Raw genomic sequence first — 24,261 nt, 5'->3', positions numbered from 1 at the left:
ACGGGAGACAGAAAGTAAGAGCAGAATGCTGTCAGCTCTGGTCGCTACTTAGCTTCTCAGCAGAGCTGGCATGTGGGCCAGCCTCGGGTGTGAATACCTGTCCACAGGTGGGGCTGGCACCACGTGGTTCTGCTTGGTTGCCACAGCTCCGTAGGCAGAACCACCCACGGCCTCGGATGATGAGACAGTTTCCCTCCTGGAAAAGTGCCCCTGGGTATGCAGCTTGTTAACCTGGTTCAAATTTGGACCAGGTCTCCCTGCCTTGGTCTGATCTTCACTGGGGTTACCCAGCTCCCCACTGTCTCCCCAGAGTGACACCCAGGGCTCTAAAAGATCCTGCAAGAGAAAACATGTCAAAGTTGTCATTGACCCTAGTCGCAGGCAGATTTCATAACCCAGGAGGTGCAGGAATCCCCTCACACCATCAGGAGCCCTCCCCTCGTGGGTGCCCCTCAAAAAGGCACCACTCAGCCCTCTGTTCCACGTCCTGTTGCTAATGGGGACAATCCAGGGCCAGAGTGGAGATGGACAAAACCAAAACGCAGTGGCTCTGAACTCTACGCAATAATTAAAGAGGAAACAGAGAAGCTTTGTGCACGTCGCACCTCCCGGAGTTACGGTCTTAAAGGTCCAGTTTGCTCTCACCACAGCTTTGGAGGGGAGAAGGGGGTGGCCGGGGAACGCGAGGCCGCTGGTCTGGCCCAGTTCCCTTCCCCCTCATTCCAGCTTATTTTTGGAGGCTCTCTGGGCTTGCTTGAGGCAGGCAGCCGGCTTCCTTGGGCTTTCAGCAGCTGGCAGCGTCCGGTCTGTCCTCATTTTGGAAGGCTGTCTGTGGCATTGGCAGGCACTGAGGATCCGCGATCAGGAGCTCCAGGCAGTTAGAGCAGGAGCCAGCCCCAGACTCTTCCCCGCAGACACCCGGCATCTGCTCCACTTCACCATCCCCGAGAAGGAACGTGCCGGAGGTGGGGGCGGACCCAGCCTAGCGAGGCCCGGTGCCCCCAGGGGCTCACGGGCCACCCGTCTCAGGTTTGCATCCTGGCTGTGCCATGCACCAGCCAAGCAACCCTGGGAAATTCACTCCATCTCTCTGAGCCTTATTCTCCTCATGTGTGCAGATGATTACATAGATCAATCGCTTGGCACAGACAGCTTGGCACATGCTAAGCACACAGAAAATATTAGCTGACAATATTATTGCGGAAAAGAATGTCCACAGGATGAGAGAGCAAGGCTGGCATGTAGGAGGACTGTGCCCAAGGTTATTTCTCCAAAAGAGCATAATTATGTTTTTCTCTGGGATGGTCTTTTTAAAGGAAATAATCCTTTTTTAAAATATAACTTTTTTCTTTGTTTTTTTTTTCCCCCCTCCAGTTATAGAATAATTCCTAATTACTGGGTAAAGTTTAGAATATGATTAGCATGTGGATGTATTTTCTTTTAGTTCTTTCTCTCTCTTGATTTATTTTTTTTTATTTTTTTAATTGTTATCCAAGGAGATGTTTTTATTGATTTTAGAGAGAGAGGAAGGAAGGGAGGAGAGAGAGAAAGACAAAGAAGCATCGGTGAGAGAGAAATATCGATTGGTTGCCTCCAACCAGGGATTGAACCCGAAATCTAGGTATATGCCCTGACCAGGAATCGAACCTGTAGCCGCTTGGTGTACGGGACAATGTTCTAACCAACCCAGCCACCCGGCCAAGGCTCTCATGGACTTTTTACAAAGGGGGATATGCTGAACCTACTTTTGTTACCTAGTATCATTCCTTTAATGATACGGCCCAAATATCTCTTAATATCATAACACATTTCTCCTATATCATAGCTTCAAATGTCTGTACAAGGTTCCATTGAGTGTAACTCCACCCCTCCTTCCTGAACACCCGTCCGCTGGTACTGGACACGCAGAGTTCTTGTTGAAGTCGGGAGATCACTGCCATGTTATCCGTGGGAAACAGCCCAGGGTCACAGCGCTGGTCAGAGGCAGACGGGATCCAAGCCTCCAAAGCCAAAGGCCTTCTCGTTCTAGAGGAGGGTGGTTGCCACCAGAGGGGGTCAGGGCAGGCAGGTGGGGCCTTCCTCTACGGCTCCGCTAAGACGTCTCTGGAGGGAGAGTCCAGGGCTCTGTGAGCCGCTCAGCCGAGAATCTGCCCAGACAAAACACATGGACAGTCTCTTTCCCAGAAAGAACATCCAAGTGGCCAATGGAGCATCTGAAAAGACGCTGTCATGCTCATCACCTGGGTGATGCAATTAAAAACCTAGCGCGACGCCTCCGCACACCTGCCGGGTGGCCGGAAGGCAAAAGGCCAGGAATACGGAGTGTGGGAGAGATTTTGGCGCGACCAGGAACCCACACGCTGCTGTGGGTGGGAATGCACATTGGTACCACCACTCTGGGTCTGCTTAGCTGTATGTACCAAAGCTGAATATGTACCTACCCTACCTATGCCAAGCAGGAGTATGCACATGTGTACCCCCAAGTGCATGTGGTAAAATGGTCTCAACTGCACCATCTACACTAATAAAAGAGAAACATGGTAATTAGCGTACGACTGCTACCCTTCCCATTGGCTAATCAGCATATCCTTATGCAAATCAACTGCCAACTAAGATGGCGGTTAACCGCCAACAAAAATGGCGGCTAATTTGCATACAGGAGGCAAAAGGAGAAGGACTGAAAAATGGTGATCGGCAACCCAGGCGGCAGGTAAGAGCTAGGGGGTGGGCAAAGGCCGCCTTCCCCCACCCCCCAGCCGGTGATTGTTATTGGAAAACCGGGCGGCAACCCCAGACCCCACTGGGGCCGGGGTTGCCGACTGGCCTGCGCCCAGGATCGCCATGGTGATCGGAGGGCGGGAGGGCCTGGGCGCAGGCCAGGCGGCAACCCTGGACCCCACTGGGGCCGGGGTTGCCAGCTGGCCTGCGCCCAGGATCGCCATGGCATCGGAGGGTGGGAGGGCCTGCGCGGATCCCCATGGTGATCGGAGGGTGGGAGGGCCCGGGCACAGGGTCCGGGGTCCAGGGGCCCTCTGCCGGCGTACAGCACTGCCTCCTGGCTGATTCAGGGCGCCAGCAGCCCCAGCACCAAGATGGTGGGCCTTGGGGCTGCTGGGTACAGGCCCCCCGCTGCACGGAGTGATCCCCTTGGTGATCGGAGGGTGGGAGGGCCCGGGCGCAGGCCAGGCAGCAACCCCGGACCCCACTGGGGCTGGGGTTGCCGCCTGGCCTGCGCCTGGGCCCTCCCGCCCTCTGCAGCGGGGGGCCTGTACCCAGCAGCGACTGCAGAGGGAGAGGCCTGTACCCATGTTCTTTGTTCTGCGTGTCAAAGACCCGCAGCCCCAAGCCCCGCCATCAAGGTGCTGGGGCTGCTGGGGGTATCAGAGACACAAACCCGCAGGCGCGGCACCCAGCAGACCCAAGGCCTTCGTGGCAGCACTAAGGAGCAGCAAGCCGAATGGTAGGAAGCAGCAAGCAGGTGGGCAGTAACGAGGGAGGGGTCCTGGACTGCAAGAAGGCACATGCTGGGCTAAGGGACCCCCCACCCATCCCCAGTGCAAGAATTTCATGCACCGGGCCTCTAGTTTGTAATAAGGCCACTGGAAGCCATGCAGATGCCCATCAGCAGCGGTCTGGGGCAGATACCCTGTGGTAGTGAATGCACCACACAGCCATGAGAATGCACCGACTACGGTTAAACACGGCAATATGGGTGGTTCCCCCAAACATGCTGTTGAATGAGAGCAACTGGACTCCCAAGACCCACACTGCACGATGCCACTCCATGAAAAACATCATATGAAAAAGAGGCAAAGGCAATGTGTGATGTTAGAGGTCAGGGTAGTGGCTGCCCCTGCCGGGGGAGGGGTGTGAGATGGCTGAAAGGGGAGCGAGGGGTTTCTGGGGTGCTCATCATGTCTGGTTTCTTCCCCTGGATGCTGGTTCCATGGGTGTGTTCCTCTCCTGAGACCAGCGGGCTGTACGCTCACGTGCACTTTTCTGTGTGTGTGCGCTGGGCTGCAGTAGAAAGTTAAACTAAGAAGGCTCTCCGAGAAGCACCTGACTGTGTGTGTTCTTTCTCTCCCCGAACCCAGGGCCCCGACCAGCCAGCATGGTGGTCCTGCACAGGGCCCTCGCCCCGGCCTTTGAGACGTTCTGCCAGGCCAACCGTGGCCCTCTGCCCCTGCTGGGCCGCGGTGAGCCGGGCAAGTGGGCGTGGCCTGCCCTGGGCGCCGTCTCAGGCACCAGGTAAAATGCGCGGGTTAGTGGGGTTAAAGGTGGCAGGGCTGATGCTGCAGCCAGGTGCCTGTCACCAGGGACCTGTGTCCAGCTTCGAGACCCCACAGGGCCTGGCACAGAGGCTCACTCGTGACTGTTAGGGAGGAGATGCCCTCCCCCCGATCCCACTCCTACCGCTAGCCCCTGCCCCTGCCCCAGGTAAAATCTTTGGGGTCACCAAGAAAGTCCAGCCCTGGAGAAAGCCCACTGGCACTGCCCTCCAGCCACGTCATCACCAAAGCCAGAAACCTGTCTGCATAGCATGAGGAAGAAAATGGTCCTATTGGAGTGACTTTTCCTGACACTGTGTCTGGTCACCTCCAACCCCCCAGCCCTCTCCCGCGAGAGAAAACTTTGGGGAATGTTCTGCTGTTATCATGTTGTGGACTCCAGCGATCCCCCCTGGGCTGAGGCCAGCTCACGTACCTTCTCCCTAGCACCTCCCATGCTCCCAACTCGGGGACTTGCAGAGCAGACCACTGTGCTGCCTCCACTGTTCCTCTGCCTAGGTTGTGCTTTCCTCCTTGTACAGCTGGGTCCTCACCCTTCAGGACCCAACTCCAGCACCTCCCCCTCTGTGGGGAAGAATGACTCTCTCCCCTCCCTGTGCCACTCCTCTACCTAGACTGTGAGCACTCACGTTTCTGCATTGCAAGGACCTGATTCCAATGGAGTCTCACCTGCCAGGACAGGATTTTGAGCTTCTTAAGGGCTGGGCCTGTGCCCTCTCCATCACCATAGCCCCATCCCTGGGTCTGCGCCTGGCACGGAGGAGCGGATCGGCAAACGGCTTTGGAGTGAATGAAGAACGGGCTTGTAACCAAAGTCTTTCAACCCTGCAGACGTTTCTCTAAGGAACGAGAAAGGCCTCGCCATGGCCGCCCATGTGTCCTCTGTCCCTTCTGTCTGCAGGCCCTGCCTCGACAGCAGAGAGAACACCATTGCTTTTTTTCTTTTCTTTTCTTTTTTAAAATATGTTTTTATTGATTTCAGAGACAGGAAAGGAGAGGGAGAGATAGAAACATCAATGATGAGAGAGAATCATCCATCAGCTGCCCCTGCACGCCCCCTACTGAGGATGGAGCCCGCAATCCAGGCATGTGCCCTGACTGGGAATCCACCCATGACCTCCTGGTTCCTGGGTCGATGCTCAACCACTGAGCCACACCAGCCGGGCCACTATTATTTATTTATTTATTTTCTTGCTGGTTGGGTTGGTCTTGGGTAAGGTTCCAGGAACTGTAACAGGAGGGGGCGGGGGCTATATTATATACATGCTGACTTAATCATTTCCAATCTGGCAAGATCTGAAAAATGCCAGCAAGGCCCCCTGCTCAAAACTGCGTCGCCTACCGCAGTGCCACTGCCAGAAATTTCAGCCCCAGACGTCCTCTTCCCTCTCCCTGGTCCTTTTCATTTTTTATTATTTTTTAATGTATTTTTATTGTTGATAGTATTACAGATACCTCCCATTTCCCTCCCTTCCCCCCTCCTCCCAGCCCCTGCCCTCCCTCCTACAGGTCTTCACTACCCTGTCCATGGATATAAGTATATAAGTTCTTTGGTTTATCTCTTCTCATCTACCCAACCCCACATCGAGGTATGTCAGTCTGTTCCACGCCTCCCTGCTTCCGGTCTTATGTTGTTGGTCAGTTCATTCTGTTCATTAGATTCCACAAATAAGTGAGAAGGCCTCGCCATGGCCTTTCTTATTCCATAATCATGTGATGTTTGTCTTTCTCAGACTGACATAAATATTCACTTAGCATAATATTTTCCGGGTCCATCCATGCTGTCCCAAAGAATAAGAGAGTCCTCTTGTTGACAGCTGCATAGTATTCCATAGTAGTAAATGTCCCACCACCACCCTGGTCCTTTTTAATAATGCCTGGTCAAGGCCCGTATGGAGCCTGGGGTCTGCGAACTTCCCCTTGTGTCCCCAGGATGGACCGTCCCCAGTTCCGCAAGTACGAGTTCGGTGCCTGCACCGGCAGCCTGACCTCGCTGGAGGAGTACTCGGAGCAGCTGAAGGACATGGTGACCTTCTTCCTGGGCTGCAGCGCCTCCCTGGAAGGGGCCTGGGAGAAAGCGGGGCTCCCCAGGAGAGACCCTCCGGGCCACGGCCACGTGGGTGCATACAAGGTAGGGACACAGTCCACAAGGCAGAACGACTCGAAAGTGTGGATCACCCTGTATTTTCCTGTGCTGGGAGAGCGTCGGCTCAGGAGGCCGGAGGCCTAAGTGCTGGCCCCAGCTCAGCCACTCCTGCAGCTGCTAACCTCCGCGAGCGAGCCTCTCTCCTGCCCACCCCTGGGACTGCCGTGGGCGCCCAGCGTGGCCTGGGGTGGGAATCCAGCCCTTTCCGACAGATCGCTGCGGCTGCATAAACCAAGCCTGTTTGGAATTTGTCTGGCTTCTCGTTGTTGTTGTTGTTAACCTCACCCAAGGATATTTTTCCATTGATTTTTAGAGAGAGGGCAGGAGACAGAGAGAAAGAAACACCCATGTGAGAGAGACACGTTGATCGGTTGCCTCCCGATTGCACCCTGACAGGGACTAGGGGTCAAGCCTGCAACCCAGGTACATGCCCTTGATTAGAATCAAACCCACGACCCTGCAGTCCACAGGCCGACAGCCTAACCACTAAGCTGAACCGGGGAGGGCTGTCTTAGGGCAGCTCAGTGAGATCTTTGAAAACCCTCCCTGGCTCCCTCGTCCTGGCATCAGTGAGGATGCGCCCGGCTGGGGAAATGCCGGGGGATTGTGGCGGAGCCCCGGCCGGGCCATCCGCTGCCTCTGTCGGGAAGCTGGGTCATGTTCTGGGCCAGAGGCGGCCGCTGGCGGTCACACACGCAGGGTGGTCCCCTCTCCCGGACGTGCCCGCTGTTAGGGCTGCCTCCCTGCTGTGTCTCCGAGGTTTTATTCCAGCCGCCGCTTGCCATGGGGAAGGAACCAGACTCCCTCGTTCCACTCACCACCCCCTGGACATGGTGTGAGGTCAGAGAAGGTACCTGGCTGGGTCGGTAGTCAGCCAGCATCCACGGCCCACCCAGGTCTCTTCACGGAGGACTCAGTCTGGGGATCTCACCTTGAGCTGAAAGCTCGCTGGTTGGGGCTCCTGCCAGGAGGCCCGTGCTGCCTCTGACAATAAACAAGGCTGCCCACAGTGCGAGCTGCTTTTCACGCACGAAATCGACGCCTGTGTGGTTTTCTTGAAAGTAGGGAAGGGGGGGCAGAGCCTCCGCTGCTGGCAGGGCCCAGGCAGGGTCTGGCCCCAGAACACAGCCCCCATTTGCAGGTAAGAGCTGGAAGGACCTTGTGGCCCATCACCGGCGGCCTGTCATTTTGGATGAGGAAATTGAGGCCTGGAGAGAAATAAGGACTTTCCCAGGTCCCCAAGCCAGACGGGAGCCCGGGCCTCCTGGCTCCCAGGTGTACGACGCTGATAGTGGACGTGGCCGTGGGCCGATGCTTTGCAGGGGTGCTCGTCTCTGCCAGGCCGTGCTCACAGAGCCATGGTTTTCTCCTCGTTCTTTTTCTTTTATTTGCACACTGTCTGCGGCTGCTTCGTGCTGCAGCAGCGGAGTTGAGTCACTGTCTTGGCGGCAAAAACAGCACCAGATGTTAGCCGGGTGGTGTCAGACCGGACTTGGGTTCAGCAACCTGGCTACTCGAGTTCTGGCTGAGAAAGAATTCACAGCCGAGACTCCCAACTGTCAGAGAAAGTCACAGAGGCAGAAGTGAGCCGTAGAAGACATGGGCTCAGGGAACAAGTGACAGAGGCAAAGGCAGGGCCCGTGGAGCTTAGGAGAGAAAAGGCTAAAGGTCATGTGCCTGGGGCAGCGGTACTCAACCTTGGCTGCCCATTAGAATCACCTGGGAATGTTTTTTAAAAATCCTGATTTCTGGGCCTCATCCTCCGGAAATTCTGTTTCTTTGTTACTCATGTTGTGGCCCCACCCCATCACGAAGAAACAGAATTTCCGGAGGATGAGGCCCAGAAATCAGGATTTTAAAAAGATTCCCAGGTGATTCTAATGTGCAGCCAAGGTTGAGAACCCCTGGCCTGGGGGGACGTGCTCCCGAGAGGAGAGCGTGCTGAGCCAGGGTCTGTCTCCGACACTCACGGCCCCAGTGGCTACCGAACAGCTTTCGGTTTAATGCTGACGCCTCTGCACATTGGCTCCTGGAGACACAGCCTGGCAGCCACCTGCGAGTCAGTCGGCGGCCTCGAGCAGATGAAGGGCACCCCTCGGGGATCGCTGCCCGCCTCCTGAGGGGGTCCACGGTGTGTGCCCTCTGGGTGCTGTTGTTCAGCAGGTTCCCCAAGGTGTCATCTGGCTGCTGTCTGGGGCCCAAGCCGTCTAGTTGGCCGCCCACACGGTCCCAGCAGATGGCATCCTGGCCATGCCCTACATCTGTCCTAGGCCCCTGCAGGGCCCAGGCACCATTCAGGGGGAAACACCCACCAGGAGGTCAGTCACACAGGCCATCCTGGGCCACTTCTCCTGAGTCAGGACAGCGAGGCAGGGCCCGGGGTCCAGGCATAGGCCCCGTCCCTGTGCGGGCTCAGGAGGCCGAGGCGACTGGTGCCTCCCGCTCCCGGCGTTCCTCTGCTCCGCTGCCCCCAGCGGTTTCAGCTGCGGCCCACTGGCCACTTGAGGCCCACGGAGAACATTCAGAGGATTCCATGGAATTGGGAAGAAAAATCGTATTTTCACTAGTATTTTCGGAGCCTCAAACTGACCTTGAGCGCGGCCTTCGATTATGAATGCAGGCGACAAACTGCAGTCGTATCTGAGGCTCGGTGGCTGCCCCAAGGAACCGCAGGCATTTCCGTGTCCCATCCTGGGTCTTCAGACATCTCAGGATCGTCCTGTGTGCTGATCACAAATTCAAAATTATCACAGCAGGCCTGTCGTCTTGCTCCTTAACCTGTTAATGCAGAGACACACAGATTGCTGGGTCACATTTTTTCATCATCTGGTAACTGCGTGTGCAGTATGATTGGTTTCCCTTATAATCCTATGCATTTCCTTTCCTGTGGTCTAAAACATCACTTCGATGGGGGTCCCAGGCTGCGCCAGACTGCCAAAGGGGTCCACGGCACCCACAAAGTTAAGGTTCTCTGTTTCAGACCAATCATCACCAGCAAACATCTTCATCTGTATGTCGCATGGGAGCAGAAGCTATATTTGTAGAAGAGCTACTGGGACCTCCCACCTCCCTCATTCACTGCCTTGAACTCTCAGTACTCAGAGCTCCGTTCTGTGCTAATTCTATTTTTTAACATTTTTTGTAAAACTTGATTTCTTGGCAGACCACAGTGCCTTGCACCACCGTTGCTGGCTTTTGCTGCCCTCTGGTGGTCACCATGAGGCCCGTCCCCAAGGACAAGCTAGAGAGGCTGGTGCAGGCCAGTTGCTCCCTGATGGGTGAGCAAGGACAGCCCGTGCACATCGGCGACCCAGGTGAGTGGCCAGGCTCGCTCATGACTCTGACAGCTGCTCGTGGGCTTCGGCCCAAGAAGACGGGAACGTGCTTTGTTCCTGAGCTCCCGAAGCTGGCCCTCCCGCAGCTGTGTTACCTGTGCTGGGTTGGCAGATGCCCCACAGGTTCAAGGGGCTGCCCTGGGCAGAACAGCTCCTGTGACCTTCAGGTGAACCTGGGGCGGAGGAAGCCGGTGGTGGAGTGTGGCCGCTGAGCTATTTGTCTTGAGACTTGAGCTCAGAGCCGCCGCCAATCTCGGCTGTTGTTCAGCGGCGTAATTGGCTGGGACACAGCTGCCTTCCAAATGTTCGCGTGAGCTGAAACCCATTGATCCCCAGCATCTGAACTCAAGAAAAAATCTCTGAGAGTGAGTGAGCAAATGCAGGCGTGAAGGCTGCCCCAGCCCCTCAGAGGCTCTCAGAGGGCCTGGTGGGGACTTGTGATTAGGCCTTGGGTGCGAGTGAGCGTTAATGTCATTGAACTTGCTCGGCTGTGTCACAAAGTCAGACACAGCCTGCATTCTGTGACAATGCAATCAGCCCAAGCCACCTTCCTTAGAGCAATGATCTCAGGAGCGCCCACAGCAAAGTGTCTGCTGAGTTTTCCTCATGGGCGACACCCATCTTTGCTGTCCTGATGAACATTCCGTGGCCAGCCAGGGGTAGGGACGCTGTTGGGGGTCCAGCAGCAGGGTTTAGGTCTGCGTTAGGTGACTCAGTCTGTGCCGAGATAAACTCAAAGACACTGGCTTTGTTGGCAATCCATGCAATGCAGGTGTTGGGCTGATGTACCCGAGCCGCCTCGGGCAGTCACACCAGGCCTTGGAGACCCCTGTCCCGCCGAATGGCCCGGGAGTCAGCAAGCATCCTGAGTGGCTACGCCCGATTCCTTTTCTCCTCCTCATCCTTCTCCAGGACCATCTACAACAACCCTGTGACTAGAGTTCCTCTTGGAGAAAGAACCATACACTTCTCCACAAGCTCAGCTCAGATGGGGGCTGCCAGGGCAGGCCCTGGTGGAATTCACGTTCCTTTTCCCTCTGCAGAGCTGCTGGGAATCCAAGATCTTTCCAGACCTGACTACGGGGATCCTGTGCCGTGTCAGCCGGGGGAGGTCCCGGTGTTCTGGCCTTCCCAGCTGACCAGTCTCGAAGCGGTCAGCGGCTACCGTACGTCCGGCTTCTGCGGGCAACTGCTCTGACCTAGGGTGGAACCTGGTGGTCTGTGGTTTCCGAAAGGATAGGCTCATGGTGCAGTGACTTAAGGAGGGAAGTCATGTGACAGAGACCTGCAGCCCACAGCCAAGATGTCTCTGGCTTCTTTTTTCATCCTGGGGTGGGTCCCACCAGAGCAGCTTGTCCTTCAGCTCAAATTGTCTTGATTAAATATATTTCTCTCCTCAGAAGGTTCATAGCTAGTTCCAAGGGCCATCATTTAGATGGACTTTCTGAGACATTTCTGAGGTTGGTGTGGCTTTGAAAGCAAAGGCGAAAACAGACAACACAACTAAACAAACCCACTCCACATGGTGTTTGCAAGCCACACTGTCAGTACATTTTTTCAAAGGCCCAGGGTGATGTTACAATGAAGAGCCACACGAGGGCCCCAATTAGCTCACGGTGAGGGTGGGATGTGAGCGAAACATAAAAATATAACGATTGCCGCCCGTTGTCGTAGACACTGGAAAATTCTAGTGTCTGCCACACGTGCACTACAAATCGTAGAACTGAGTGTCACTTTCCATGTATTTGAAAGCATTCATGGGAGCTTAGCTATCAAAATGGCCTCATGAGAGGAAAAGACATCCCTGATATGCTGATGAGGCATAAACCCCAAGACCCATGGGATTCTGGCTATTTAACATGAATAGGTTGGGCACCTACTATGTGCCAGGCACAGGTGAGGTCTTCGGCCTCACCCCCACCCCGTCTCAGCGTTATCTTTGTCTTATAGTTGCAGATGCAGGTTTGGAGAGGTTAAAGTTGCATCTCCAACTGCAGTGTGTTTGCCATGCTAAGTCATGTTCTTAGAAATTCCGCTAGCGTGCTTCACATTGCTGTCTGCTAGCAGGAGAGAGTTTTCCAAAGAACAAAATTAGCCTAAACCAAAGCAAAACATAAGTGCTCGGAGACGAACAGAAGCTCCGTTCAGAGAGAGCTGTTTGTTAGCAAACAGAGCATTTGCTGCAAAGGGAGCGAAATGGTTGATGCATTGTAAGAGTTCAGGAAGTACTTTCTGATGTCCCTGGGGTTGCGTTGATGGAGCCCCTAGGGCCCCACCTGTAGCTGTGGCTGAACTTCACTGGTTTTCCCACACTCACCTCATCCTCACTTTCCTAAAACTTGAAGGCACCAAGTTTTAAGTGGAACTTATTTAGAAATAAGCCAGCCTATGGTGCCAACAAAGGGTGCAAGGAGTGCGGTTGGGGGAGGCGGTGCATGGTGCTCTCTTGTCCATCAACAGCAGGCTAGACCAGAATGCACTGGGCTTGATGAAGAGGGTGGGCTCATCCCTCTTGCTGTGTGTTTTAGAGACCCCGCTGGCTTTCACCAGTGCACCGGGCTCCATGGTTATGACTGACCTGAAGGATTTGGAGGCTCCAGCCGGTTGTCTCACCCCAGAGGGAATTCCAGAGGTCCATCCTATTTCCCAAGATCCTTTGCACTACAGCATCACATCCGCTTCGGCCGTGCAGAAGATCAGAGAACTAGAGACTGTAATTGCCGTAGACCCAGGTAAGGACCAAAACATTCACGCCATCAGGGCCTGGAGAAATTCATCACTGACACGATGTTCAGTGAAAAGGGCAGCATAGAATTGTATCTATAGTATGATTTTTAAAAAATGATTTTATTGATTTTTAGGAAGAGAGGATGGGAGAGGACTAGAGAGACAGAAACATCAATGAGAGACAAACAGCATTGATCCGCTGCCTCCTGCACACCCCCTACTGGGGATCCAGCCTGCAACCCAGGCATGTGCCCTGACTTGGGAATCAAACCAATGACCTTTTGGTTCTTGGGTCTACACTGAACCACTGAGCCACATTGGCTGGGCTATAGTATGATTTTTAAAAAATGTTTATACTGTATATGAATCCCCAAAAGGCTAGAAGCAAATGCACCGCAGTACTGAAAGCGAGGGTCTCTGGGTAGTAGAATAAAGGGTGATTTTTCTTCTTTATTTTCCCCCCAAAATGTTCAACCTTAAATATGTGAGAGAGTTTGGGAGACGGGCTGGTTAGCTGGGCACGTTGCCAGAACTAAATTGGGGTTGGCGAGGTAAGAAAGAAGGGCGACTGGTTTCTAGGTAGTCAAGTGCCACTGTTCAAACATCATCATCCATGCATTTAACAGTGGCCTCATCTCCCCCTTTGCCATTGCCCCAGGGTTGGGCGCAGAGCACTTTTTTGTTTTTTTTTATACAGGCAGCAGGGGCTGGAATTCTACTCTTTGGGGATCCTGGTGGGCAGGGCCCTGCAGTTTGCCTCACAACCGTTTGCAGCCAACCTGTATATTGCAATTGCGTCTCAGAGAAAAGACAGTCCTTCTGTGGTTTGTCAGCCTCTGGCTTTCGAGGCAGGGGCAGGGCTAGTGGGGCCCACGAGGGGTCTGCTGGGTCCAATTGGGAGGAGGTTTGTGAAGGCTGGTTGAGGGGCTTTCAACTTCCCGCTGCGTCTTCATTTACCGGCTGGATTTCTAATTCAGGTGGCCAGCAGAGGGCGCCATTGTGCTTGAGTGGTTTGAGGTTTTTCTGTTTTTGTGGTTTTTTTTTCTGACAAAGGCTCACAGAGAAGCAAGGTGTAGACTTCATAGCCGCTCTTCACCTCAGTTTCCTCATCAGTGTAACTGGAGTAATAACAATTACACCCTTTCTCTCAGGGGTTCTGGTAGGTCATGAGCATAATAGTTATTATCTACTGAGTTTTACTCTGCCTGGGCCAGGCATGCGCTAAAAGCATTTACATGTTTCATCTTATCAAATTCTCCCAACAACCCTAGGAGGCAGCTGTTATTAACTTCTTTTAACAGATGGGGGAACTGAGGCACATAAGGTTAAGAAACTTGCCCAAGTCCACATACCTAGTAGATGGTTAGGCAGAACTTGGACCCACACCCGCTGACTCCAAGGCCACGATCAGTAAGTGGGAGGTAAATTGGAATCTGAATCTGAATGGTATGTGCCCGGCATTTAACGTGCTCTGGCCTCTTCTGACTCATACCCCAGTCCCTCTCCTGCCCTTCTCACGGGCTGTGATTCTACCCCTGGTTGTTCTTGCACGTTGACCGCCTGAAGAGGGCATATGTGGCCTCGCTGCTGGCCCACTGGACGCCTGTCCCCCAAGCAGATACCTAGATCGACGGTGGTGGGGTCTGCAGAGAGCAGAGGCGTGAGACCAACCCGGGGAGGTCGACCCTCCAGGCCAGACTCCTGAGACCCCGACGCTGATGGTGGTGACACTGGGGGAGAGAACAGCGCCTGCAGGGCCACGGAGCAGACAGCCTGGGTGCCCGTTGGTGTTGGCTGACCCTGTGGCCCAGAATCCGACAGAGCAGCCCAGCCTGAGTCATGTCTGACCTTTCCCCTGGACCTGGGAGCAAAGGCTGCCCCCCAATTGCAGAGGGATCTGCGATAACAAAAGTTCCTGTGAAACCAGAGGGCATAGCTTTTTGCTTGATTGTCTGTCAGGTCTTTCATTTGGTCATTCATTCATTTATTCTGCAGGGAATATGGTTCTCTTAACCTATAGACACACAGTAAATGTGGGACGTAGTTCCCGCGCCCCCCGCCCCCAAGATGCACCTTCTAGGACAGTGATGGCGAACCTATGACACGCGTGTCAGAGGTGACACGCGAACTCATTTTTTTGGTTGATTTTTCTTTGTTAAATGGCATTTAAATATATACAATAAATATCAAAAATATAAGTCTTTGTTTTACTATGGTTGCAAATATCAAAAAATTTCTATATGTGACACGGCACCAGAGTTAAGTTAGGGTTTTTCAAAATGCTGACACGCCGAGCTCAAAATGTTCGCCATCACTGTTCTAGGACATACGCATGTACAGAGGTGAACGCTCATGGCTGTGCATACCTAGTCTCTTACGTAGTTAATCTCCTTGGTGGATATTTTTTACAAATTCCTGTAATACTTTCTCTCTCACAAACTCTCTCACCCACGCTGACGGCTCTCTCACACGGCACGAGGATCATGAGGAAAGATGAATTATTGACTCTGCCTTTAGCTCAGATTTTTTTTAAAAAGTAACTGGGAAGTGAATTTACTGCAGACGCAGGGCACCCACCGCTTAATAAAATGTCCTGGGAGGGCGGCCACAGCCCCCACCCCCTGGTGCTTGTGCAGACGGGGGTCCGTCAGGGCTTGAAGCATGGGGCTCGGGGCAAAGGCAGATCTATGACCGTCTGTATGTGCCAATATCATCGATCAAGGAGCATCTTTAATCCTCCAAGCGCCAGATGTGCTTCACTCCTCCGCTGTTAAATACGCAGATATAAGATTAATGGCAGTGGACCGGGCACTGCTCTCTGGGCTTAATAATAGAGCCACTCTGTCATTTCTGAGAGGACGTTGGCTTGCATCTGAGGTGCCTGGAGACTCTGGAGATTTATAACAGTCATGTTTGCACTAATAATAAATCCATCACAAATGTACAGACCACTGTAGAGTTGACAGAGTTCTCTCCTCCTTGTGTGTGTGTGTGTGTGTGCGCACGCGCGCACGCTCAGTTCAAATAGGTTACAGTCCAATTTCTTTCAAAATTTATTTTTTCTCTCCCTTTATCGACAGCAACTCATGTTCATTGTATAAATATATGAAAGTAAAGAGGCAATACAAATTACCAGAATCCCATCCCAAATGTTGGCCCTGAAAAGTTTTTCTCTTCAGTCTTGAACCTATAAGACTGACACCAACAAAAACAATATTGCTCTCTCTATATATATATATCTGTGAATCATGCTGTGATACTATTTTAGAGCCTGCTTTTTAAACTTTTTAATACGCTGTGAACATTTTCCCATGTCATTCGCCTTCTACAGCCATCTTTCTAATATCTGCATAGAGTTCCATTTTACAAATGTCCCGCTGCTCTCATTACAATCCTATTTGGCACCATACACAGTGCCGCAGTGGACATCCTCATGACTGCGTTCATTACTGACCACTTTACTGGGTCACCTACCTAGAAGCGATGGCTGGCTCCCGCAGACAAATCTACGGTCCCAACCAGATGAGTGTTCTGGTTCCCACTCCCTCTGGCAGCCTCCCCCCGACCTGGGCCACCCCCAGGCTCCTCGTAGGAACACTGAGGTCGAGAGCAATCCAGGCCGAGGCCAAGGTCAGGCAGCTACCGTGTGCCAACACTTGGACCTGAATGTCAGTTTCCAGATTCTAAACCTGGGACTTTTCCTCCATAACAGGAATCCAGCCCCGGGCCCCTGCAGAGTCTCCCGGCACCTCCAATGCGCACTGACGTCCTCTCCCGTCCCTTAGGCCCACCTCTCATTTTAGCCGCCGCGGGGATGGGAGCTCTGAGTCACATCCCGCCTCCACGTGGCATAGACGTGCTCCGCGGTGACCTGAGTGCAGACAATGGCACGGTGGTATGCGACGAGAGTCGGAAAGCTGTGCTGCCCAGCTGCCACCGTCTTGGCAGCCACTGGCGGCAGCTCTAGCAGACGCTGCTGGTGCCCTGCCCAAAGCCCAGCTGCAGGGGGCAGCTCTCGGAGCCATAGCTCCCACCTTAGGCCAGGGTCTCTCTGCTCCGCCACCAGAGCAGGCACAGCCCGGGAGTGCGAGGAGTCAGCGTCCCGATGGGCAACCTTCAGCCCACAGGGGTCAGGAGCCAGTGCAGGCATGCCCAGTCCCCCTGTCCTCCGGAAGGACAGCCCTCAGCTGTGCTCCATGCCATTTCTTCCTTTTCTTTCTTTCTTCCTTCCTTTCTTTCTTCCTTTCTTTCTTTCTTTCTTTCTTTCTTTCTTTCTTTCTTTCTTTCTCTCTCTCTCTCTCTCTCTCTCTCTCTCTCTCTCTCTTTCTTTCTCTCTTTCTTTCTTTTTATTGATTTCAGAGTGGAAGGGAGAGAGAGAGAAAGAAACATCAATGATGAGAGGGAATCGTTGATCCGCTGCCTCCTGCACGCCCTCTATTGAGGATCGAGTCTGCAACCCGAGCATGTGCCCTGACCAGGAATTGAACTATGACCTCCTGGTTCATGGGTCTGCACTCTACCACTGAGCCACACTGTCCACCATTTCTCACAGGATTGAGCCCCAGATGCCTTCAGAGTTCATCTGCTCGCCCACACAGGCTTTAGCGGCTTCTCTCCTTTTTCTCTATCATGTTACCTCTTCCACCTTCTGACTTCTTTCCTGGGCTCACTTTCCATTGGAATACTCTAATGTCTTAGGGCAGGGGTGGGCAACCCCTGGCACGCATGCCAAACATGGCACGCCAGTAACTTTTGCTGGCACGCGAAACCCTCTCTTATAATCTTCCATTTACAATTGTGAATCTTTGTTCTCAGTGATGAATTTTGTTAAGTCTCGTAATAGGAGTAGCCTGACGGATGAAAGTAGTAGCTCGTGCATATCTCTGAAGGTCACGAAATACAAACCTGATGTAAAATCTCTGTCATCAGTGATGCAGCAGCAAAAGTCCCACTGATAATATCAAACGGAGTCATAAAGTTTTCCAACGGACTATCAGTGTACATGTATACATTAAAAAATAAATGTATTTTTCATCATCATATACTGTGTTTTTGTCGCTCGAATGAATTTTATTATTTCTTCACATACGTACACCTTAAGAGATATCAAGTAGGCATAACATGTTCTCAAAAAATTAGGGTTGGCACGCAGAAGAACTTGGAGTCAGAGATTTTGCTGGTTTTGGCACGCACTCACAAAAAGGTTGCCCACCCCTGTCTTAGGGTCTTCTTTTGGGGAATCCCCAACTGAGACAGTACTGTGTCCCTTCTCTTTCTGTGGTCCCCTGAATTGGGGTTTGCTGTAACAAATAAACCCCGAGATGCTTTGCTCAAATAACAGTCCAGGGTTGGACTCCCAGTGTGAGTATTCAAGCTCAGCAGGAAGGGGATCTGCTCCACCCAGTCACTCAGGGACCCAGCACTCTGCCATCGCCTCAGGGGACCCTTAGAGGGCGCCAGTTGTCAACAGCTCAACCGCCAGGAAAGGAAGAGCTTGGAGGAGTGCATGGGAGGTACATGGCCAGGAGGGGGCGCACATCACTCCTACTCTTATTCCCTTTCAACAGGTCTAGGATTGCTACCTAGAGAGAACCGAGTCTGTGGCCACAGCTAACTGAAAGAGAGGCTGCCCTGCCATGTATCCCGCTGCCCCTCCCTAGCGGGGCAGGGGCAGAGGACAGGTTCTGGTGAACAACTGGCAGCCTCTGGCACATCCCTCAAAACTACCTCTGAAACAGACAAAGAAACAAACTGCCGTTTGCATGAGGTTCTACTTGAAGCACAATTATATTATTGTGTGATTTTGTTTTATTTTATTTGTAATTTTAGGCAACAGGGGCATCGGGCACCTGCTCCGCAAAGATGAGCTGCTGAGGGCCTCTCTGTCGCTGTCCCACGCCCACGCGGTGCTCATCACCACCGGGTTCCCCACGCATTTCAACCACGAGCCTCCGGAAGAGACGGACGGGCCACCAGGCGCCATTGCTCTGGCCGCCTTCCTGCAGGCCTTGGACAAGGGCGTCTCCGTGATCGTGGACCGGAGAGCCTTGAGTTTGTTCCAGAAGCTTGTGGAAGAGGCTGTTGAGCAAGGTGAGCGGTGAGGTGGGGGCGGACGGTGGAAGGAGTCAGTGTTTGCGGAACTTCTGCTATGCTCTCGACACAGGCCTTCTAAGTCCTTACAGCTCAGAACAACTCTTTAGTATAAGCAACATCATCCCATTTTATAGAGGAAGAGACCGAGGCTCTGAGAGGTCCAGGTGATCTGGAATTTGAACCCAAGTCCATCAGACCACAGAGCCCATGTACCTGATGCCCAACCTGTGAGAGGCGGGGTGGCCTACAGAGGACTCTTGGCAACACAGGACATCCCTAGACCCCTGGCGTTGGGGGTGGGGGAGTTGAGAATAGAGTGACCGAGAGGCTCAAATGGCAGCGTCTCACCTGTGGCCCAGATGGGCAGGGCTGCCCCCCGCTGCTCAGGTTCCCAGAGCACACAGGTGGGCATAGAGCTGTGAGCGATGGGGCTGCAAGGCTGGGATGCCAACATGGGTCTCAGGCGTCTCCCCTCTCCTTCACCCTGCAGGTGTTGTTCAGGCATAAGCTGGGAGCCTCGGGACTCTCCCCTGCTTCTCACTGCCCATCTCTCTGTGTCCCTCAAAATGCATTCTTCAGGAGACATAAATCCTTTTAGCCTCTCATAAGAGTTTCAACCCCAGGAAGGCATCCCTGAAGCCCCCGTTCCTTCGGAAGTTTCCAAAAGGATGTGTCTGAACATACAGCAACGAATGCATGTTGAGCACCTACTATGTGCCAGGCACTAGTTTTGGCTCTTGAAATCCATCAGTGAACAAAACTGAAAACAGCCCCACCCCCATGGGCGTCTATTGTACTGGAGTGAGACCGACAATAAACAACACAGGGCAAAGGGGAAGTGTGGGCAGCCCCGGTGGGGGCTGCTGTTTTAAACAGGATGTTCAGACAAGGCTTCACGGAGAAGGTGCCATTGGAGCCAAGGCTTGAAGTCAGTGAAGCAGTGAGGCCGGGGCTGGCTAGAGGGAGAATGTCCCAGGCTGTGACCTTGGCCGGGACAGAGGCCATTAGGTGGCGTTGAAGAGAGGGCAGTGGTCAGCGACTAGCCCAGAAAGGATGAGGAGAAGAGAAGCTGGGTAGGGAGACACGGAGGTCACAGGGGCAGACCGGGAAGGGCCTCGGGGGAACTGTGAGCACCTGGCCTTTTATTCTGGGGGCGATGGGGGGGGGGGGGGTCCTGAGGCACTGAGAGGAGAAAGGCATGTTCTGGCTTCGGTTTTCATTTTTTAAAGATATGTGTTTGGGTTTGGGTTTTTTTTAAATTGATTTCAGAGAGAGGAAGGGAGAGGGAGAGAGAGATAGAAACATCAGTGATAAGAGAGAATCATCCATCAGCTGCCTCCTGCCTGACACTGAAGGAACACGTGGAGACAGATGTGAGTCCACTGGGGGTACGTTATATCTCTGCTCTGTTGTAGGCTTCCTGTTTGGGTGGGCCCTGGCGTTGTGACACTGACCTATATACTTGGCTTTGCCCGAGCGATTTGGCATCTCTGAGCCTCAGTTTTCCTCCTCTGTAAAATGGGGGTCACAGTGGTTCTTATCACACAGAATCACAAACATTAGATGAGAGAGCGCATGTCATGTGTTAGCAAAGGGCTGGCTCGCTGTCCCCGGCGTGGTATTGTGGCATCTGTGTGGAGCACATTCACTAGCTCACAATACTGGTGACACCAACCCGGTGTCACCTCCCCCTCCACCAGCCCTAGGGTTTACTCAGGACTAAAAGGAAACAAACTTACGTATCCTCTGGGTCGAGGTCTCGGCTTACCTAACAAAGAATTCTACAGCCACATGTCGTTCGATCATGGAAACGACCGTTTCCGATGAAGCTTTTGGAAGGCAGCTATGCTCACCACTATACCACCAACGCGACGAAGCTTTTGGAAAAGCCAGCAGGAATTGCCCAAACCCACACAGGGCTGATGCGTCCACCCTTTGCCCGTCTTGTCAAGGTGTTCTGAAGACCCCGATCCCGATCCTAACTTACCAGGGCGGATCCGCAGAAGCTGCTCAGGCGTTTCTCTGCGACGAGAGGGACCCCAAGTCTCCTAGGTATGTGTGTCCCCTCCCCGTTGACAGTGGGTGATGGTGGGAGAGGCCGCGTGCTGTTAACTTTGACAACTACATCCCTGCACACGTCAGCCCTCCAGAGAGAACAAAGCTGTGAGCCACGGGCTCCGATGGGCCAGACTAGCCAACAAGGCCGGGGGTTCTGGGTGACGGGGGGGGGCAGCGCCAAGGGTCTCTCGAAGTCGCAGGTCCCTGAGAGATGGCATGTCTTCTTGAATGAGGGAGAAGATGATAAAACACCAACACGAGTTGTTTCTCAGACTGGCTCATGATCCATTGGAGAGTCGTGAGATCATTTCGGGGGGGTAGTCAGCACCTTTGTCAAATGAAATAGAAATGTCATCGTATATCTTGTGTAGTAATAGCAAGTTCTCACTTGTGAAACTGCTGTGTGTGTGTGTGTGTGTGTGTGTGCGTGTGTGTGTTTTATTGTGTATTGTGGTCAAACATTTTGAAAAACACTTCTTTTTTGTATGTACGTAGGATGCATTTCAGACCTTATAAATTTTAGTACTGTTTTGTGAACGTTTTTAACCACAGTCCACGGTAATACATTTTGCATTGCAAACCACACACACACATAATTGAAACAGAAGTTTCAAAATAACAGTATTTACTTGCTGCAGGCAGTGCACTCTAACCTAGTCTAGTCTGTTTTGTTCTGTTCTACTCTGTTTTCATCTACTTTTCAGAAAATATTGACCTGACCTAATAACTCTATTTCACCACCCACTGATGAGTAGAATTGAAGAACACTGCTTGCATAGGCCTGGAGGGCAGAGCCGTGCTGCAGCTCACAGCACAGTCAGGTGTTCCCAGTGAGACTCTCAGTCACCAAGGAAGAGTGTGATTGCAGACCCGATGCTATTCCAAGCTGCGAGAATGTGTGTGGCACCTGATAGAATGTTTATGTTCCCTGAATGGGTGGCAGACACACAAAGCTCAGACTGGTCAGGGAGAAGCTAGAAACTCCTCCTGGGCCGGTAACACAGATGTGCTCTCCTGCTGAATGGAGGGAGGTGAGCCAGATCTGATCCCCTGATGAATGGAGGGAAGTGAGCCAGATCTGATCGCAGGCAGAGAGGCCTCTGCTCTTTAGAGAACTAAAGAGCAGGTTCCCAGGAGTGAATTCCTTCCTGGGTAGCTAAACGGACTCTTCTGGCTTAAAAAAAAAAAAAAAAAAAAAAGTCAGCCCGGCCAGTGTGTCTCAGTGGTTGAGCATCGACCTATGAACCAAGAGGTCACTGTTTGATTCCCAGTCAAGGCACATGCCTGGGCTGCAGGCTCAATCCCCAGTGTAGGACATGCAGGAGGCAGCTGATCAATGACTCTCTCTCATGATTGATGTTTCTATCTCTCTCCTCTCTCCTTCTCCCTCTCCCTTCCTCTCTGAAATCAATAATCCCATCTAATAATAGAGAAACATGGTAATTAGCCGTACCTCCGCTACCATTCCCATTGGCTAATCAGGGTAATATGCAAATTAACTGCCAACCAAAATGGCAGCCGGCAGCCAGGCAGCTTGAAGTGAACAGGAGGCTTGCTTGCTTCAGTGATGGAGGAAGTCAACGTTCCCCACCTGCTGCTGCTGGCCTCTGAGCTTTCAGTTTAAGAAACATTGTTGCAATTATAGAAGCTAAAAAAAACCCCAGAAACCTGCTTTCAGCCAGCCGGGCCTCAGAGCTGGAGTTGAAACAGTGTTTCGATTATAGAACCCAAACAAACTAGATACCTGCTTTCAGCAGCCGAGGTCTCAGAGCTGGAGCTGAGCCTCAGAGCTAAAGACAGCTCTCAGTTCCAGTGACAGCCATAGAAGGTAAATAAATCCCAGAATAAAAAAAAAAAAGAAAAAAAGGAGAGGTTTGGAGCTTCAGTCGCCCGCCAGCCTGAAAAGGGCCCTCAGCCCTTCACCCAGACTGGCCAGGCACCCCAGTGAGGACCCCCACCCTGAAGGGGCTGTGACCAGCTGCAAACAGCCATCATCCCCTCACCCAGGCTGGCCAGGCACCCAAGCGGGACCCCCACCCTGATCTGGGACAACCTTCAGGGCAAACCAGCTGGCCCCCACCTGTGCACCAGGCCTCTATCCTATATAGTAAAAGGCTAATATGCCTCCCAGCACTGGGATCAGTGGAGCCTCGAGGCCTCCCGAACCCAGGATCAGCAGAGCAGCGAGGCCTCCTGGCCCCTGGAGCAGCGTGACAGGGGTCAGAACCCAAACCCCCTGATCACCCTGCGGCTCTGTGTGTGACAGGGGGTGGGGCCACAACCTCCCTATCCGCCCTGCTCTGTTCGTGACAGAGGAAGGCGCCCCAACCCCCTGATCGGCCCTGCTCTGTGCCTGATAGGAGGGAGCTCCCCAAACCCCTGATCGGCCCTGCTCTGTATGTGACAGGGTATTGCGCCCCAACCCTCAACCCCCATGGGCCCTGCTCTGTGTGTGACAGGGGGGAGTGCCCCAACCCCCTGATCGACCCTGCTCTGTGGGTGACAGGGGGTGGTGCCCCAACCCCCTGATCCTCCCTGCTCTGTGCATGACAGGGGGCGGTGCCCCAACTCCCCTATCGGCCCTACTCTATGCGTGACAGGGGGGAGCTCCCCAACCCCCTGATTGGCCCTGCTCTGTGCATGACAGCGGGTGGCGCAGCAACCTCCCCATCGACCCTGCCTTGAGTGTGACAGGGGGTGGCGCCCCAACCCCCCAATCGGCCCTGCTCTGAGCCCGACCAGGGGCTGCACCTAGGGATTGGTCCTGCCCTCTGCCACCCGGGAGCGGGCCTAAGCCAGCACATCGTTATCTCCCGAGGGGTCCCAGACTGTGAGAGGGCACAAGTGGTGCTGAGGGATACCCCCCCACACACACCAGTGCACAAATTTTTGTGCACCGGGCCTCTAGTCCTATATAATAAAAGGCTAATATGCAAATCGACTGAACAGCAGAATGACTGGTTGCTATGACATGCACTGACCACCAGGGGACAGACGCTCAATGCAGAAGCTGCCCCGTGGTGGTCAGTGGTCAGTCTTGGGGAGCGCTGCTCAGCCAGAAGCTGGGCTCACAGCTGGTGAGCACAGCTGCGGTGGCGGGAGCGGGCCTAAGCCAGCAGGCAGACATCCCCCAAGGGGTCCTGGACTGCAAGAGGGCACAGACTGGGCTGAGGGACCTGCCCCCTCCCCTCCAGTGCATGAATGTTGTGCACCAGGCCATATATATATATATATATATATATATATATATATATATATATTTTAATCAATGCACCTTCAGGAGGGGTGGTGCTGCATGTTCCTGGGAAAAGTCCAGACACAGTGCTCTCCTTCTAGAACAGAGGCTGCATGGGTCTGGCCCAGAGCTCAGAGCTGAGCTGGTTTTTATCACCACTGTGTCCACCCAGAGGGAAGTCAGGGCCAGCTCCTTCCTCCTGTCGCTTTGCTTCTCAAGGGCCACCTGTCCCGCACGGGGCACGTCACCTCGGGGTGACCTTCCAGCACCTGCTCAGGGCCTGCTCGTCCACCTGCTTGTCATTCCAGCACAACCAAGGCACGTGGACCTGCAGGAAGTCTTGTTTTTCAAAAACATGTACAGAGAAAGCATCCGGAG

At 53.3% G+C, this 24,261-nt stretch overlaps 1 protein-coding gene across 3 annotated transcripts in view; it reads left to right on the top strand.

The window, feature by feature from the left end:
- The window catches only part of LOC139009520 (D-glutamate cyclase, mitochondrial-like), a 64,444-nt gene that overhangs the window by 20,780 nt on the left and 19,403 nt on the right, over nucleotides 1–24,261 (top strand). The window contains exons 3-9 of one of the 3 annotated variants that reach the window (XM_070413799.1): nucleotides 4,095–4,248; nucleotides 6,222–6,420; nucleotides 9,599–9,749; nucleotides 10,814–10,936; nucleotides 12,299–12,502; nucleotides 18,327–18,587; nucleotides 20,543–20,642. In XM_070413799.1, coding sequence (XP_070269900.1) covers nucleotides 4,095–4,248; nucleotides 6,222–6,420; nucleotides 9,599–9,749; nucleotides 10,814–10,936; nucleotides 12,299–12,502; nucleotides 18,327–18,587; nucleotides 20,543–20,642 — 1,192 coding nt within the window. Of the gene's footprint in view, nucleotides 1–4,094; nucleotides 4,249–5,122; nucleotides 5,879–6,221; nucleotides 6,421–9,598; nucleotides 9,750–10,813; nucleotides 10,937–12,298; nucleotides 12,503–18,326; nucleotides 18,588–20,377; nucleotides 20,643–24,261 lie in introns of those variants that run through there. The other 2 variants (XM_070413791.1, XM_070413803.1) reach the window with 2 other exon arrangements.

The sequence above is a fragment of the Myotis yumanensis genome, unplaced genomic scaffold (assembly GCF_028538775.1).
Source record: "Myotis yumanensis isolate MYYU_CA2020_CCGP unplaced genomic scaffold, mMyoYum1.0.hap1 SCAF_1, whole genome shotgun sequence".
In the NCBI taxonomy this organism is placed as follows: domain Eukaryota; kingdom Metazoa; phylum Chordata; class Mammalia; order Chiroptera; family Vespertilionidae; genus Myotis; species Myotis yumanensis.
This window is presented reverse-complemented; position numbering and strand designations above follow the sequence as displayed.